The sequence below is a fragment of the Oncorhynchus mykiss genome, chromosome 2, assembly GCF_057628025.1.
Source record: "Oncorhynchus mykiss isolate SJ-2025 chromosome 2, ASM5762802v1, whole genome shotgun sequence".
NCBI lineage: Eukaryota > Metazoa > Chordata > Actinopteri > Salmoniformes > Salmonidae > Oncorhynchus > Oncorhynchus mykiss.
Genome location: NC_143023.1, coordinates 42380649 through 42394797, shown reverse-complemented (window position 1 = coordinate 42394797; position 14149 = coordinate 42380649). Strand labels below are relative to the sequence as shown.

Genomic DNA, 14149 nt, shown 5'->3' with positions numbered 1-14149 from the left:
AAACAAAAGCTGTACAGCCTCAACTGGTTAATTCTATAATTTTGACGTCATGGATGGTCAGTCCATGCAGACATAGCTCTATGAATTTGAGAGTGGTTGCGTTTGGCTACCGTGGTTACATACAGGACGGGCGATGTTATTGTTTAAACTGAAGATTTATATTAAACAAGTTATATTTTTCCCGAGAGATAATTAAACAATTAAAATATAAAACAAATACATATACATTTAAAAAGGTATATTAACTTGTGAAACAAACGGTTCAGTATGATCTTCAAGGGCACCACCTATGGACTACCCGGACACAAGGGAGTGTCGGAATTTCCGGTGACGTCACCGCGTCTCAATGTCCATAATGGGTCTGCAGCTGTCTGGAGAGCAACAATAACAAGAGAAGCTCAGCGATAAAACGAGTTATTGTCTCGTCTCTGACACCTTTGCTAGCCCCAACTTTACATCATTCTGTCACCAACACCCTCGGTGAATTAACTCTGGCCTCCGCTTCCTCCGACTCAGAAACCGTCGGAGCGTCGCCGCCACTGCGAAAGAAATACCGAGCTTCGGTGGCGGAGGGAGCAGGGGGGCTTGGGGCTGCAATTGGGTCAGCGGCCCTGTCTACAGTTGTGGGGATTTGAACTTTTCCCAATTCACCCGTTGCTCCTATCATTCGATTCAAGCCTCACAGTGTAGCCCACATCAACATTAATAACATGCAGGCCAACGGGGCAGGGCAGGGTCAAGATTCGGAGCTGTCCTGCCTAAACAACAGTGCGCAAAACGGAGAGTCGTCCTCCGCCGGGGAAGCTCACACTAACGTTAATGGACTATCCACAACAAACAATGGGAACTCTGTCAGTAACAACGACGGTATCCCAGCCCCAGCAGCATCCAACAACACCGTGTCTTCGGATGCAAACTCCGTGAAAAAGAAGAAACGTCTTTCTCAGTCAGAGGAAGATGTCATTAGACTTATAGGGCAACATTTACACGATTTAGGACTTAAGTAAGTAACGTTAGCTAACGTTCGCTTCCTAGCTAGCTGTCAGCTGATGCTAAATCATGTTCTTCATAATAAACGCGAATAAAGCAAGTCATCATGTTGACAGCGACTAGTTCGGTGAGATAAACAGAGGGGCTTTGTAGAGGTAAATAGAATACAGCACGGGTCCTTTAGAAAATTGATGAAGGGAGAAAGATGGCCCATTATTACACAATTTAGCTAGTCTTGGTAGGAAGCTAGTTACTTTGGGGTCCAGAAATGGGACTTCATGAAATGACAAGAACATGCAGTTTTCTCGTTAAGTAGCCTAAAGAAACAACACTTCCCTAATCATCAGCCATATGCATACTTATGTTTTAAGTGTAATTAAAAATATGCTCATAATGACATTACTCTTGGGAGTTGCCAAGACCATGGGAACTGGAAAATCTAGTCCAGAATGCTTTGAGAATGTTTGGTTACTCGATAGTATTTGCATGTCAATCAAGCCACAAGGTCACGTGAAATCGATCTGTTTCGTTAAAGAAATTAGAAAATTGAACGGTCACAACATTTGCCTCCAACGTTAAAGATATGTCTACATATTTGATACAGCACAAGTCGAATTGTTTAGGACTTTGGCAAGCCATTGATAAAGATACAATGATCAGGCATTGTGATGTTGTACTTGACCAAGTAATAAGTTAGTAAACATGATTCAAATTAATTATTACTTTTTTATAACTTGGTCAGGGCTCTGACAAAATAAGAAATTGAACAAAAATTTGAGTGTTGAATATCTGTACATAAAATAATGGTATTTGCAAATACTTTGTATTCCTCCTTTGCAAGTGCTCACCCTCCCCCTCTCATCTACAGTCAGACAGTGGACCTGTTGATGCAGGAGTCTGGCTGCAGACTGGAGCATCCCTCTGCCACGAAGTTCCGCAACCATGTGGTGGAAGGAGAGTGGGACAAGGTGATGAAACCATTTGAGATGTTTTTATTTTTAATCATCTAACCTTAGAGGTTCACAACACACCTATTCTACTTGTTGACTTATTTTATACATTTCTCCCAAACGTTTTAAACAGTTTTGCTTATTAAGTTGAAATGTACAGTAGTTAGAAAACTGAAAATAACCTGTGTCTATTTTTTTGGTTTGAATATAGGCTGAAAGTGACCTGAATGAGCTAAAAGCATTGATGCATTCTCCAAGTGCTATTGTGGTAAGCCCAACAGTGCTACAGTTAGTGCTGAGTGATTGGTGCATTTTGAGGTCCATTTCGGTTTTGATTATATATCAAAAATAAAATAAAAAAACACTTTTCAATTCTTGTTCTTCACAGTAAATAAGGCATACTTTTATTACTGCTACCATCTATCAATCTTAGATTATGTATTTTCAGGTAGCGATATCACACAAAGCAACTGCTCTCTATCCCTATTGATTGTGTGTTCTTCTGTCTCTTGATTATGGTCATTGTAGGTAATTACCATGTTTTCTACACCAAACTATGTAGAATATTGGCCTGTTGGAAACTAACTACTACATTCCGCAGTTCAGGATTGATCTGATTTATCTCTAGAGAAATTGCACTCATAGAAAAAAAACGGAATAAAATGGAATTCAAATAATTGAACTGAAATCGGTCAATTAGTTGTTTAAAAAGCCAAAAATAACCAACATTTCGGTTAGTCACTCAGCACTAGCTACAGTAGAATGCGGACAAGACATTGACAACTATTGCTTGTCAGAGTAAAAGAGTAGGATGTGTAGGCTTCATTTTCTTCATAGACAACCATTTTGATATGTTTTAAGATGCATGTGCTTAACTCATAATGCACTCATATTTTCCTCCCCTGTCTGTCTTATTTTCTCCTCTATAGCGGATGAAGTTCCTGCTTCTGCAGCAGAAGTACCTGGAGTGTCTGGAGGATGCCAAGGTCCTGGAGGCGCTGCAGGTCCTGAGAGCTGAGCTCACTCCCCTCAAGTACAACACAGAGCGTATCCACATCCTGAGCGGGTAGCTACCTCTGATCAACAGTCCTAATGCCCTACCACACCCTAAAGAAATGGCCTAGATCACAGAGATATAGCTAAGCCTCTTTTGAAATTGAAACCGCTGTCACTTGTAGTACCTTTTAAAACTAATTTGATCCACGTCCATTGCAATGTGACAACTAACTATTCCATCAGTGAGGAGTGTTTGTGTTGGAATATAGCCAAATCCTCATTCCGTATGGCCGATGGTATGGATTTGTTAAAGACACATTTTTTGCTCCTCTTTAATTTTAGCTGATTTTGAGTTAGACAGGGAATCCCATTATTCTAGCTGACTGTCTCCGTGTTGCTGGGGGTGAGTCCTGCAGGGCAGCCTAATACCGATGTCATCTATTTCCAAGGTACCTGATGTGCAGCCATGCAGAGGACCTGAGAGCAAAGGCAGAGTGGGAGGGCAAAGGCACTGCCTCCCGCACTAAACTCCTTGACAAGTTACAGAGTGAGTGCCATCTTACACGCACACATACACACACACACGCACATCTCACACACACACACATACCACACACACACACATACCACATCCTCCCATTCAGCCTTCCCCCCGGTTTTAAGATGAGTGCACCTTTATTATCAAATGTATTCCTCTTGTTGGGTTCTGAGAATATGAAATATACTTATTCATGTCACCGAGGGAGAGAGGGAACTGTATAACGTTTACATTCTGTCCGGATATGTTATTGTTAGCCATCAGGGATCCTATGGGAGGAGAAAAGACACAGTCTGGAACGAGTCAACGTGACAGCCGTGAGTTGGGAAGGAGTGAGCACTTTGGGGCAGAGGTCAGGTCAGATGAAGTGAGGAAGAACGGGTATCACTAAGGTTCTGTCTAGCAACCGCGATGCATTGGCTGTTCAGATGTGTAGGAGGAGACTCAGCGTAGGAGAAGGGTTAAATATCAGTGCTTGTGTGAAAATGTTTGGTTTGAGCTTTATTGACCGTCCGTGAGTTTTAATAGGTTCATTCAGAACCTAACACTCTCCAGATTAGAAACGGAATTGATGGTCTGTAAACACATATTTTGTTCTTCTTCTTTTCCGAGTGACATTTTAAGAATATACTTTCTTTTAAACAATGTATCTCTCTCCCTCTCTCTTTGTTCCCCTCATTCCTATCTTATCACACTGTGCCTCATTCCCTCCCTTCTCCTGTCTGCAGCGTACCTGCCTCCCTCTGTGATGCTGCCTCCGCGCCGGCTGCAGACCCTGCTGAGGCAGGCTGTGGAGCTGCAGAGAGAGCGTTGCCTCTACCACAACACCAAACTGGACAGTGGCCTGGACTCTGTGTCCCTCCTCCTGGACCACGCCTGCAGCCGGTAAGGCTCTGTCTATATTTGTCTGTCCTTTCTGTGTTCATTCCATTAATTGGGCCGTCAAAATTGCCTTGCCTTGGACCGTAGCTGTAGCTGTAATGGTCTTAATTCCCAGTAATAGTTTGTTTTGCTTCTATTATGGTTATGTCACAAGATTGTTTGTATAGATTAGAGGTCGACCGATTAATCGGAATGGCCGATTAATTAGGGCCGATTTCAAGTTTTCATAACAATCGGAAATCGGTATTTTTGGGCGCCGATTTCCGATTATAAAAATATTTTTTTTTTTTTTGTTTTTATACCTTTTATTTAACTAGGCAAGTCAGTTAAGAACGCATTCTTATTTTCAATGACTGCCTAGGAACTGTGGGTTAACTGCCTTGTTCAGGGGCAGAACGACAGATTTTCACCTTGTCAGCTCAGGGGTTCCAATCTTGCAACCGCACAGTTAACTAGTCCAACGCTCTAACCATTGCACTCCACGAGTAGCCTGCCTGTTACGCGAACGCAGTAGAAGCCAAGGTAAATTGCTAGCTAGCATTAAACTTATCTTATAAAAAACAATCAATCATAATCACTAGTTATAACTACTGATCCAGTTTAGCAGGCAGTATTAACCAGGTGAAATTGTGTCATTGCACACAGAGTCAGGGTATATGGGCTGCCTGGCTCATTGCGAACTAATTTGCCAGAATTTTACGTAATTATGACATACATTGAAAGTTGTGCAATGTAACAGGAATATTTAGACTTAGGGATGCCATCCGTTAGATTTAAAAAAAATACAGAACGGTTCCGTATTTCACTGAAATAATAAACGTTTTGTTTTCGAAATGATAGTTTACGGATTTGATCATATTAATGACCAAAGGCTCGTATTTCTGTGTGTTATTATGTTATAATTAAGTCTGATTTGATAGAGCGGTCTGACTGAGCAGCAGCAGGCCCGTAATCATTCATTCAAACAGCACTTTCGTGCGTTTTGCCAGCAACTCTTCACAAGCACAGCGCTGTTTATGACTTCAAGCCTATCAGCCTAATGGCTGGTGTAACCAATGTGAAATGGCTAGCTAGTTAGCTGGGTGTGCGCTAATACTGTTTCAAACGTCACTCGCTTTTAGATTTGGAGTAGTTATTCGCCTTGCGCTGTAAGGGCCGCGGCTTTTGTGGAGCGATGGGTAACGATGCTTCGAGTGTGGCAATAGTAGTATAGTGCCTATAAGAACATCCAATAGTCAAAGGTATATGAAATACAAATGGTATAGAGAGAAATAGTCCTATAAATACTATATTAACTACAACCTAAAAACTCTTACCTTGGAATATTGAAGTCTCATGTTAAAAGGAACCACCAACTTTCATATGTTCTCATGTTCTGAGCAAGGAACTTAAACGTTAGCTTTTTTACATGGCACACATTTTTACATGGCACATATTACTTTCTTCTCCAACACTTTGTTTTTGCATTATTTAAACCAAATTGAACATGTTTCATTATTTATTTGAGGCTAAATTGATTTTATTGATGTTTTATATTAAGTTAAAATAAGTGTTGATTCAGTATTGTTGTAATTGTCCTTATTACAAATAAAAGAAATGTAAAAAAATCGGCCGATTAATCGGTATCGGCTTTTTTTGGTCATCCAATAATCGGTATCGGCGTTGAAAAATCATAATCGGTCAAACTCTAGTACAGATCATATGTATTCACGCGCCATTGACTAATGTTCGTTTTCTGACTGTCACATTTTCTAACTGGATAGGAAATTAAGTGATTCCTTTAAACCAATGCTAAAACCTTAGCGCATTGTCATTATCTGCCCTGGTTTAAAAATATATAAATTAGGTACCCACTCTAGCTGGGTAGAACGTTCAGGGTGATACGGTCTATTCCTGGAATTTACAAAACCTTATTCTCTCCTATATGTCCTCTCTCCCTGACGTCTACAGGAAACAGTTCCCTTGCTACACCCAGCAGATCCTCACCGAACACTGCAATGAAGTGTGGTTCTGTAAGTTCTCCAATGACGGCACCAAACTGGCCACGGGATCCAAAGACACCACAGTCATCGTGTGGCATGTCAACACAGTAGGAACCTTTCTCATTACAGATGAACCATTATCATGCTGATAAGTGTATCAGGTTTTAGTAAACAGCATATCAGAGAGGGGGGTTTCAAAGGGGTGGCGGGGGCAGGAAGATGTGAACTTTGGGGGAAATTATTAGCTGAGGTGATAACTGTGCTGCTGATTGACAGGAGAGTCACCAGTTGAAGCTGATGAAGACTCTAGAGGGCCACGCCTACGGTGTCTCATACCTGGCCTGGAGCCCTGATGACACTTACTTGATTGCCTGTGGCCCCGATGACTGCTCAGAGCTGTGGCTGTGGAACGTACAGGTAATGTTGGATTTACTTTTTATCCAGAAAGCTTGCTGTTGGAAAGATCAAAAGTCCTCTACAAAGTTCTATTCGTCAATGATTGTGTTGCGGGTAAATTAGAGATGACTTCCACGTCTTACTCTCACCAGGATGAAAATGGTAGTTGTTATTGTCATGTTATTACTAGGCATTAAAAAAGTTTAAAGGTTTTTTTAAAAGTCCTCCCTGCTCACTCACCCATGTCTCTTGTCATTGGCCAGACGGGTGAGTTGCGGACAAAAATGAGCCAATCACACGAGGACAGTCTGACCAGTGTGGCTTGGAATCCAGACGGCAAACGCTTCGTCACCGGAGGCCAGAGGGGCCAATTCTACCAGTGTGTGAGTGTCTTCCATCAGGGTGTAACTTGTCTGTCTCAGCATAAGGGCAGATTGAGCTATTGTGTGTGTTGGGACTAATCAGTGCATTTAGGTTGATATAACCTTATCCCCAGGATCTGGATGGTAACCTGCTGGACTCGTGGGAAGGAGTAAGGGTTCAATGCCTGTGGTGCCTGGGTGACACTCGGACCGTCCTAGCATCAGACACACACCAGCGTATCCGTGGTTACAACTTTGAGGACCTTACGGACAGAAACATGTGAGTTAGTCCCATTCATTGTCATATCTAATCATTGTTTCTATATGCACGAGGCCCATCCTGTGCTTATGCAAGTTCTGTGTTTGTGCTGCATTTCCAGAGTCCAGGAGGACCATCCAATCATGTCTTTCACAGTTTCAAAGAACGGGAGGTTAGCTCTGCTGAATGTGGCTACTCAGGTGAGTGGTTTGGCTTTTCTTTGGGGGGGGTTTGGTCAGGTTTATGTCGAGCTGTCTGAGAGTGCACCGGTTAATATTCTGCCTGTCTGTAGGGTGTGCACCTGTGGGACCTACATGACCGGGTGCTGGTGAGGAAGTATCAGGGTGTGACACAGGGCTTCTACACCATCCACTCCTGCTTTGGAGGACACAACGAAGACTTCATCGCCAGTGGGAGTGAGGGTAAGGCCACGTCCTCTTCTAGTCGATGTGTCCAAATTATGCTTTGACATTACTTTCAGTATTCTTTGTAAACCTGTCAGTATAACCACACTTACTCACTCACACATCAGGGCTGTTTATTAGCTCATGCAACAGAAAACGTTTTCAAACAATTTGCAAAGGAAAAAGGCCAGGTAGTCCCTCCCTGTTTGTCTGTTTTCTTCCATTTGTTGCCTAATGAACATGACCCAGGAAAAGGTAGAGGTGAATGTTTAACACTCACATGGTCTGGTTTATACTGTGTGTCCTCCATCTACAGATCACAAAGTGTACATCTGGCACAGGCGCAGTGAGCTGCCCATCGCAGAGTTGACAGGTCATTCACGTACAGTGAACTGTGTGAGCTGGAATCCTGTAGTGCCCGGTCTCCTGGCCAGCGCCTCAGACGACGGCACCGTCCGAATCTGGGGCCCCGCCCCTTTCCTTGATGTCCAGGACGCTGAGGGGCTAAACGGTAAGGATTTATTTGACTGGTCATCATACTTTAACTAGTGGCCTAGAGCCCTCTTTATATCTGCCATATGTTTTTGGGTTCAGTGTATATTATTACCATAGTCTCTACACTGTAATTATGAGACAAAGTGATGTAAAATACAATTTGAAAGGTTTTTAAGTCTATTGTGTAGGGGTGGACCAAGAAGTTAAAGGTAATATACATGCAAGTGCCTCTTCTATAATTAACTCTACATATGGCATTGTTGGGAGATTTGGAAAGCCAAAATCAATCAACAATATAATTGTACTTTGGGTAAAAATTTGTATCTTTAACATACAATCTGTAGATCCTATAGGATTAGACAGGTTCAGAATTTATGTGAAACGGCACAGTTGAAAAATATATGGCACATGGAAATCATACGAGGGCAGTTTACGGCGATAGGTGGGATGGTCTGAGAGTAGCTGAGGGGTGGGGTTAAGGTGATAGGTGGGATGGTCTGAGAGTAGCTGAGGGGTGGGGTTAAGGTGATAGGTGGGATGGTCTGAGAGTAGCTGAGGGGTGGGGTTAAGGTGATAGGTGGGATGGTCTGAGAGTAGCTGAGGGGTGGGGTTAAGGTGATAGGTGGGATGGTCTGAGAGTAGCTGAGGGGTGGGGTTAAGGTGATAGGTGGGATGGTCTGAGAGTAGCTGAGGGGTGGGGTTAAGGTGATAGGTGGGATGGTCTGAGAGTAGCTGAGGGGTGGGGTTAAAAGCTCATGTTCTATAATAGTTATGACTGACAACGTAATGTATAAATAAGTACTATTCTATATAGATGTAATGTATATAAAAATATCAAATTATTTTATTCTTGCTATGTAACTACTGTAAAGAAAATCAAAAGTGGCATCTATGTAAAACGTGTGTAGACTACATGTAACAAGAAAATAAAAGACTGAAAGAACAATGTTTATTTTTGTCATCCGAAGAAGGGGATGTTCAAAAAATAAACAATAAATGAAAATGCTGTTCTGTTTCTCTCTCTCCCTGAAAGAATGTTGTAGCATGGACAGCTGATGGTGACCCTGGAGCAGAAGACACTACTTCTCGAATCCAGGAGAAAAACACTAAACTCTAACGAATGAAGCAGAGAAACTATTGCGTTTTGACAGCTGCTTTCTGAAGGTTTTGCTCTGGGGCTGTGCTCCAGTGGCAGGTGATAGCGTCACGCACACGGAGATGTCAGACAAATCACTTAAATTAACTGATTACCAAGCAGGCACCTTGACTGACCTCCCACCTCTTCTTACCTGTGTGGCTCACAGTGTCTGATGTCTGTTGCACCTCCTGTGTTCAGCCAAGCCCCATCCTCTTTCGTCTTGGAGCTAACCCCAGGTCTGCCACCTTTCACCTGCCTCGTCGAGAGTTTATTATTTATTATTGATAGTATTATTTATTGTCATGATTAGTACGTTGATATATAGAGAGAGGGCTGTAGTGGTGGAGAGTGGTATGGGTATATACAGTGCTGTGAACAAGTATTTGCCCCTTTTTAATTCTCTACTTTTGCATATTTTTGATACTAAATGTTATCAGATCTTCAACCAAAACCGAATATTAGATAAAGGGAACCTGAGTGAACAAATACCACAACAATTACATACTTATTTCATAAACAAAGTTATGCAACACCCAATTCCCCTGTGTGAAAAAGTAATTGCACCCTTACAGTCAGTAACTGGTTGTGCCATCTTTAGCTACAATGACTCGAACCAAACTCTTCCTGTAGTTGTTGATCAGTCTCTCATGTCGCTGTGGAGAAATTTTGGCCCACTCTTCCATGCAGAACTGCTTTAACTCAACGACATTGTAGGTTTTCCAGCATGAACTGCATGTTTCAAGTCCTGCCACAACATCTCAATTGGGATTAGGTCTGGACTTTGACTAGGCCATTCCAAAACTTCAAATTTGTTGCTTTTTAGCCATTTTCATGTAGACTTGATTGTGTGTTTTGGATCTTGCTGCATGACCCAGCTGCACTTCAGCTTCAGCTCACGGATGGATAGCCTGACATTCTCCTGTAGAATTCTCTGATACAGAGCATAATTCATGGTTTGTTCTATTAAGGCAAGTCACCCAGGTCCTGAGGCAGCAAAGCATCCCCAAACTATCACACTACCACCATCATACTTAAGGTTTTTATTGTGGCATGCAATGTTTGGTTTTCACCAGGCGTAATGGTACACATGTCATTATAAAAGTTATACTTTTGAATCAATTGTCCATAGAACATTCTTCCAAGAGTCTTAATGGAAGTCCATGTGCATTTTGGCAAACTTGAGTCTTTGTGAATAAGGGTCCCATTATGTCTAACGAAAACCAAACACTTTATTCCACAGTAAGAAACTCATAGCAACGGTCAAGCATGGTGCTGGTAGTGGGATGGTTTGGGGATGCTTTGCTGCCTTAGGAGCTGGACGACTTGCCTTTAATAGAAGGAACCATGAATTCTGCTCTGTATCAGAGAATTCTACAGGAGAATATCAGGCCATCAGTCTGTGAGCTGAAGCGCAGCTGAGGGGTGGTGGTGACCTGTCAACTCTGCGATGGGCTGGGTCATGCAGCAAGACAATGATCCAAAACACCCAATCAAGTCTACATGAAAATGGTTAAAAAGTAACAAATGTTATGTTTTGGAATGGATTAGTCAAAGTCCAGACCTAATCCCAATTGAGATGTTGTGGCAGGACTTGACAAAAGCAGTTCATGCTTGAAAATACCAAAATATCGCTAAAGCATATCGTTAAAGCAGTTCTGCATGCAAGAGTGGGTGAAAATTCCTCCACAGCGATGTGAGACACTGATCAACAACTAGAGGAAGCATTTGGTTGCAGTCATTGCAGCTAAAGTTGGTACAACCAGTTATGGAGTGTAAGGGGGCAATTCGTTTTTCACACAGGGTAATTGGGTGTTGCATAACTTTGTTAATATTTTTTTTTGTAAATTCGGGTTCCCTTTATCTAATACTGGGTTTTGATTGAAGATCTGATAACATTCGGTATCAAAAATATGCCAAAATCAGGAAGGGGGCAAATACTTATCATGGCACTGTATATCTATGTTGTTCTTCCAACAGGAAAGTAATTTTTATTGGTTTATTTATTGCCTCTAATAAACCTCTCAACGTATATGAGATTGGGGTTTTCACACGCTGAAAATAATGACATATTTTATTTCACCTCAAACTTTTAGCTATTTTTAAATGACAGGACTTACAGGCATTTTAACTGAATCGGATGGATATAAAATCCACAAATCTAAGTGAATCTTGGAGATGCTTGTATGGTTATGATGATTACGTTTGTTTAGTGTTTTTTAACACAGTTAAATACCCTTTTAAATTGGATGTAGCTTTGTTTCCCCAAAGGATGGGATGGTGAGATTGATGTGCATGTTGCTTAGGCCTCACTGCTGCCAGAAGAAACCATTTTGACCACCTGTGGTTCAGCTAAATAGCATTTGATTATATGGTGGTTATGCTCTTACTCTTCAGAGTCCATGCTAGACCTAGTGAAGCACGTGCTGAGGCTAACTTTCTAATGGGAATGTTTAGGAGGTTAAAAACTGAGCAAAAAAAGAAACGTCTCATTGTTAACTGCGTTTATTTTCAGCAAACTTAACATGTGTAAATATATGTATGAACATTACAAGATTCAACAACTGAGACATAAACTGAACAAGTTCCACAGACAGGTGACTAACAAAAATTGAATAATGTGTCCCTGATCAAAGGGGGGGTCAAAAGTAGCAGTCAGTATCTGGTGTGGCACCAGATTTGCCAGTTCTTGCTGTGAGATGGTACCCCACTCTTCCACCAAGGCACCTGCAAGTTCCCGGACATTTCTGGGGAGAATGGCCCTAGCCCTCACCCTCCGATCCAACAGGTCCCAGACGTGCTCAATGGGATTGAGATCCGGCCTCTTCACTGGCCATGGCAAACACTGACATTCCTGTCTTGCAGGAAATCACGCACAGAACGAGCAGTATGGCTGGTGGCATTGACATGCTGGAGGGTCATGTCAGGATGAGCCTGCAGGAAGGGTACCACATGAGCGAGGAGGATGTCTTCCCTGTAACGCACAGCGTTGATTGCCTGCAATGACAACAAGCTCAGTCCGATGATGCTGTGACACACCGCCCCAGACCATGACGGACCCTCCACCTCCAAATCGATCCCACTCCAGAGTACAGGCCTCAGTGTAACGCTCATTCCCTCGACAATAAACGCGAGTCCGACCATCACACCTGGTGAGACAAAACAGCGACTCGTCAGTGAAGAGCACTTTTTGCCAGTCCAGCGACAGTGGGTTTGTGCCCATAGGCGACGTTGTTGCCGGTGATGTCTGGTGAGGCCTACAAGCCCTCAGTCCAGTCTCTCTCAGCCTATTGCGGACAGTCTGAGCACTGATAGAGGGATTGTGCATTTCTGGTCTAACTCGGGCAGTTGTTGTTGCCATCCTGTTCCTGTCCCGCAGGTGTGATGTTCGGATGTACCGACCCTGTGCAGGTGTTGTTACACGTGGTCTGCCACTGTGAGGATGATCAGCTGTCTGTCCTGTCTCCCTGTAGTGCTGACTTAGGCGTCTCACAGTACGGACATTGCAATTCATTGCCCTGCCCACATCTGCAGTCCTCAGCATGCCGCAGCTTGCAGCATGCCTAAGGCACGTTCACGCCGATAAGCTTGGGCATCTTTCTTTTGGTGTTTTTCAGAGTCAGTGGAAAGGCCTCTTTAGTGTCCTAAGTTTTCATAACTGTGACCTTAATTGCCTACTGTCTGTAAGCTGTTAGTGTCTTAATGACCGTTCCACAGGTGCATGTTCATTAGTTGTTTATGGTTCATTGAACAAGCATGGGAAACAGTGTTTAAACCCTTTACAATGAAGATGTGTGAAGTTATTTAGATTTTTACGAATGATCTTTGAAAGACCGGGTCCTGAAAAAGGGACGTTTCTTTTTTTGCTGAGTTTAGTTGTGGAGTGGTTAGGTGTTGAAGGAATTGCTTAAACTTGCTGTTTGATCAACGGGGTTAACTGGGTTTTCCTTGACTTTGATCTCGTTTATGTGTCCTCCATTTCCCTCGTCTCTCACTTGTTCCCTTCTCTCCTATCCCTCACCTTTATCGCTTACATTTTTGGTGTATCCACTTTTTTCTCTAGCTGTGGTGAAATTAGCATTTATTTGCTTTGTTTTTCCTTTTCCTGATTTATGTATTCAATACAGGCTGACATAAAATGTCTTTGAAAAAACTTGCTTATTTGTTTTTTTCTCTGTACTATCATTGGCCTCTTCAACCATGTATTTTTTCCACAATTTAACATGTATTCATTTGTACATGTACAAATTGTTCCTGATGTATAATGAGAGTAAGAGCAGCGTATAGGCTAAGCATTTTTCTGTGACAGATCTCCCCTGCATCAGGCGAGCGCCTGCCCACAGGTCATTATAGCCACCACCAGCTTGTTTTATTACAGAAGACCGATAGATATAAAAAAATATGTATACACACACCACACACCTCAGTACAGATCAAACAATCACAGATGTGTTCTAGGTTCAGTTTATGCAAGTTCTTGAGACGTACCTTATTTCCTTCTCCTTGCTGTAAACGCTTGGCGAGGTGAGAAGCCATTTATTAGGTTTGTTAGCAGCTAGGTTCGGAAGAATCCGTTTTGCATTTAAGTGTTATTACAAAAAGTGATTGTAATGTTATGTATGCATATTTTCAATAAAGCATTCAGGGTTTTAAGACCATGAGTGATGGCTTTAATGATTAGCAGCTTACGAAACAGTCACGGAAATTATATTTTCAAAACATGACTTTGGACTACAGTATTAGCCCTACCACAATATAAT

General features: G+C 42.3%; 1 protein-coding gene across 2 annotated transcripts; it reads left to right on the top strand.

The window, feature by feature from the left end:
• The first annotated feature begins 64 nt into the window (after positions 1–64).
• Positions 65–14042, top strand: LOC110490115 (WD repeat-containing protein 26). Of its 2 annotated transcripts, none has more exons than XM_021563298.3 (14): positions 65–1003; positions 1859–1958; positions 2152–2208; positions 2870–3006; positions 3386–3483; positions 4203–4359; positions 6307–6445; positions 6615–6755; positions 6998–7117; positions 7231–7376; positions 7477–7555; positions 7648–7777; positions 8076–8270; positions 9288–14042. In XM_021563298.3, the coding sequence occupies exons 1-14, from the start codon at positions 711–713 to the stop codon at positions 9308–9310; spliced, it is 1815 nt and encodes a 604-aa protein (XP_021418973.2). In that variant the 5' UTR covers positions 65–710; the 3' UTR covers positions 9311–14042. The 2 variants fall into 2 exon arrangements, with proteins under 2 accessions (XP_021418973.2, XP_090056211.1); XM_090200085.1 differs by having other exon boundaries at positions 69–1003; positions 9298–11874.
• The last annotated feature ends 107 nt before the right edge of the window (positions 14043–14149 follow it).

Excerpts from the sequence above, each read along its gene's own strand:
- LOC110490115 (XM_090200085.1), top strand. The coding sequence starts at position 711 with ATGCAGGCCAACGGGGCAGGGCAGGGTCAAGATTCGGAGCTGTCCTGC. Across the intron at positions 1,959-2,151 it reads TGGAAGGAGAGTGGGACAAG|GCTGAAAGTGACCTGAATGA; the intron begins GTGATGAAACCA and ends GTTTGAATATAG. Across the intron at positions 4,360-6,306 it reads CTGGACCACGCCTGCAGCCG|GAAACAGTTCCCTTGCTACA; the intron begins GTAAGGCTCTGT and ends TGACGTCTACAG.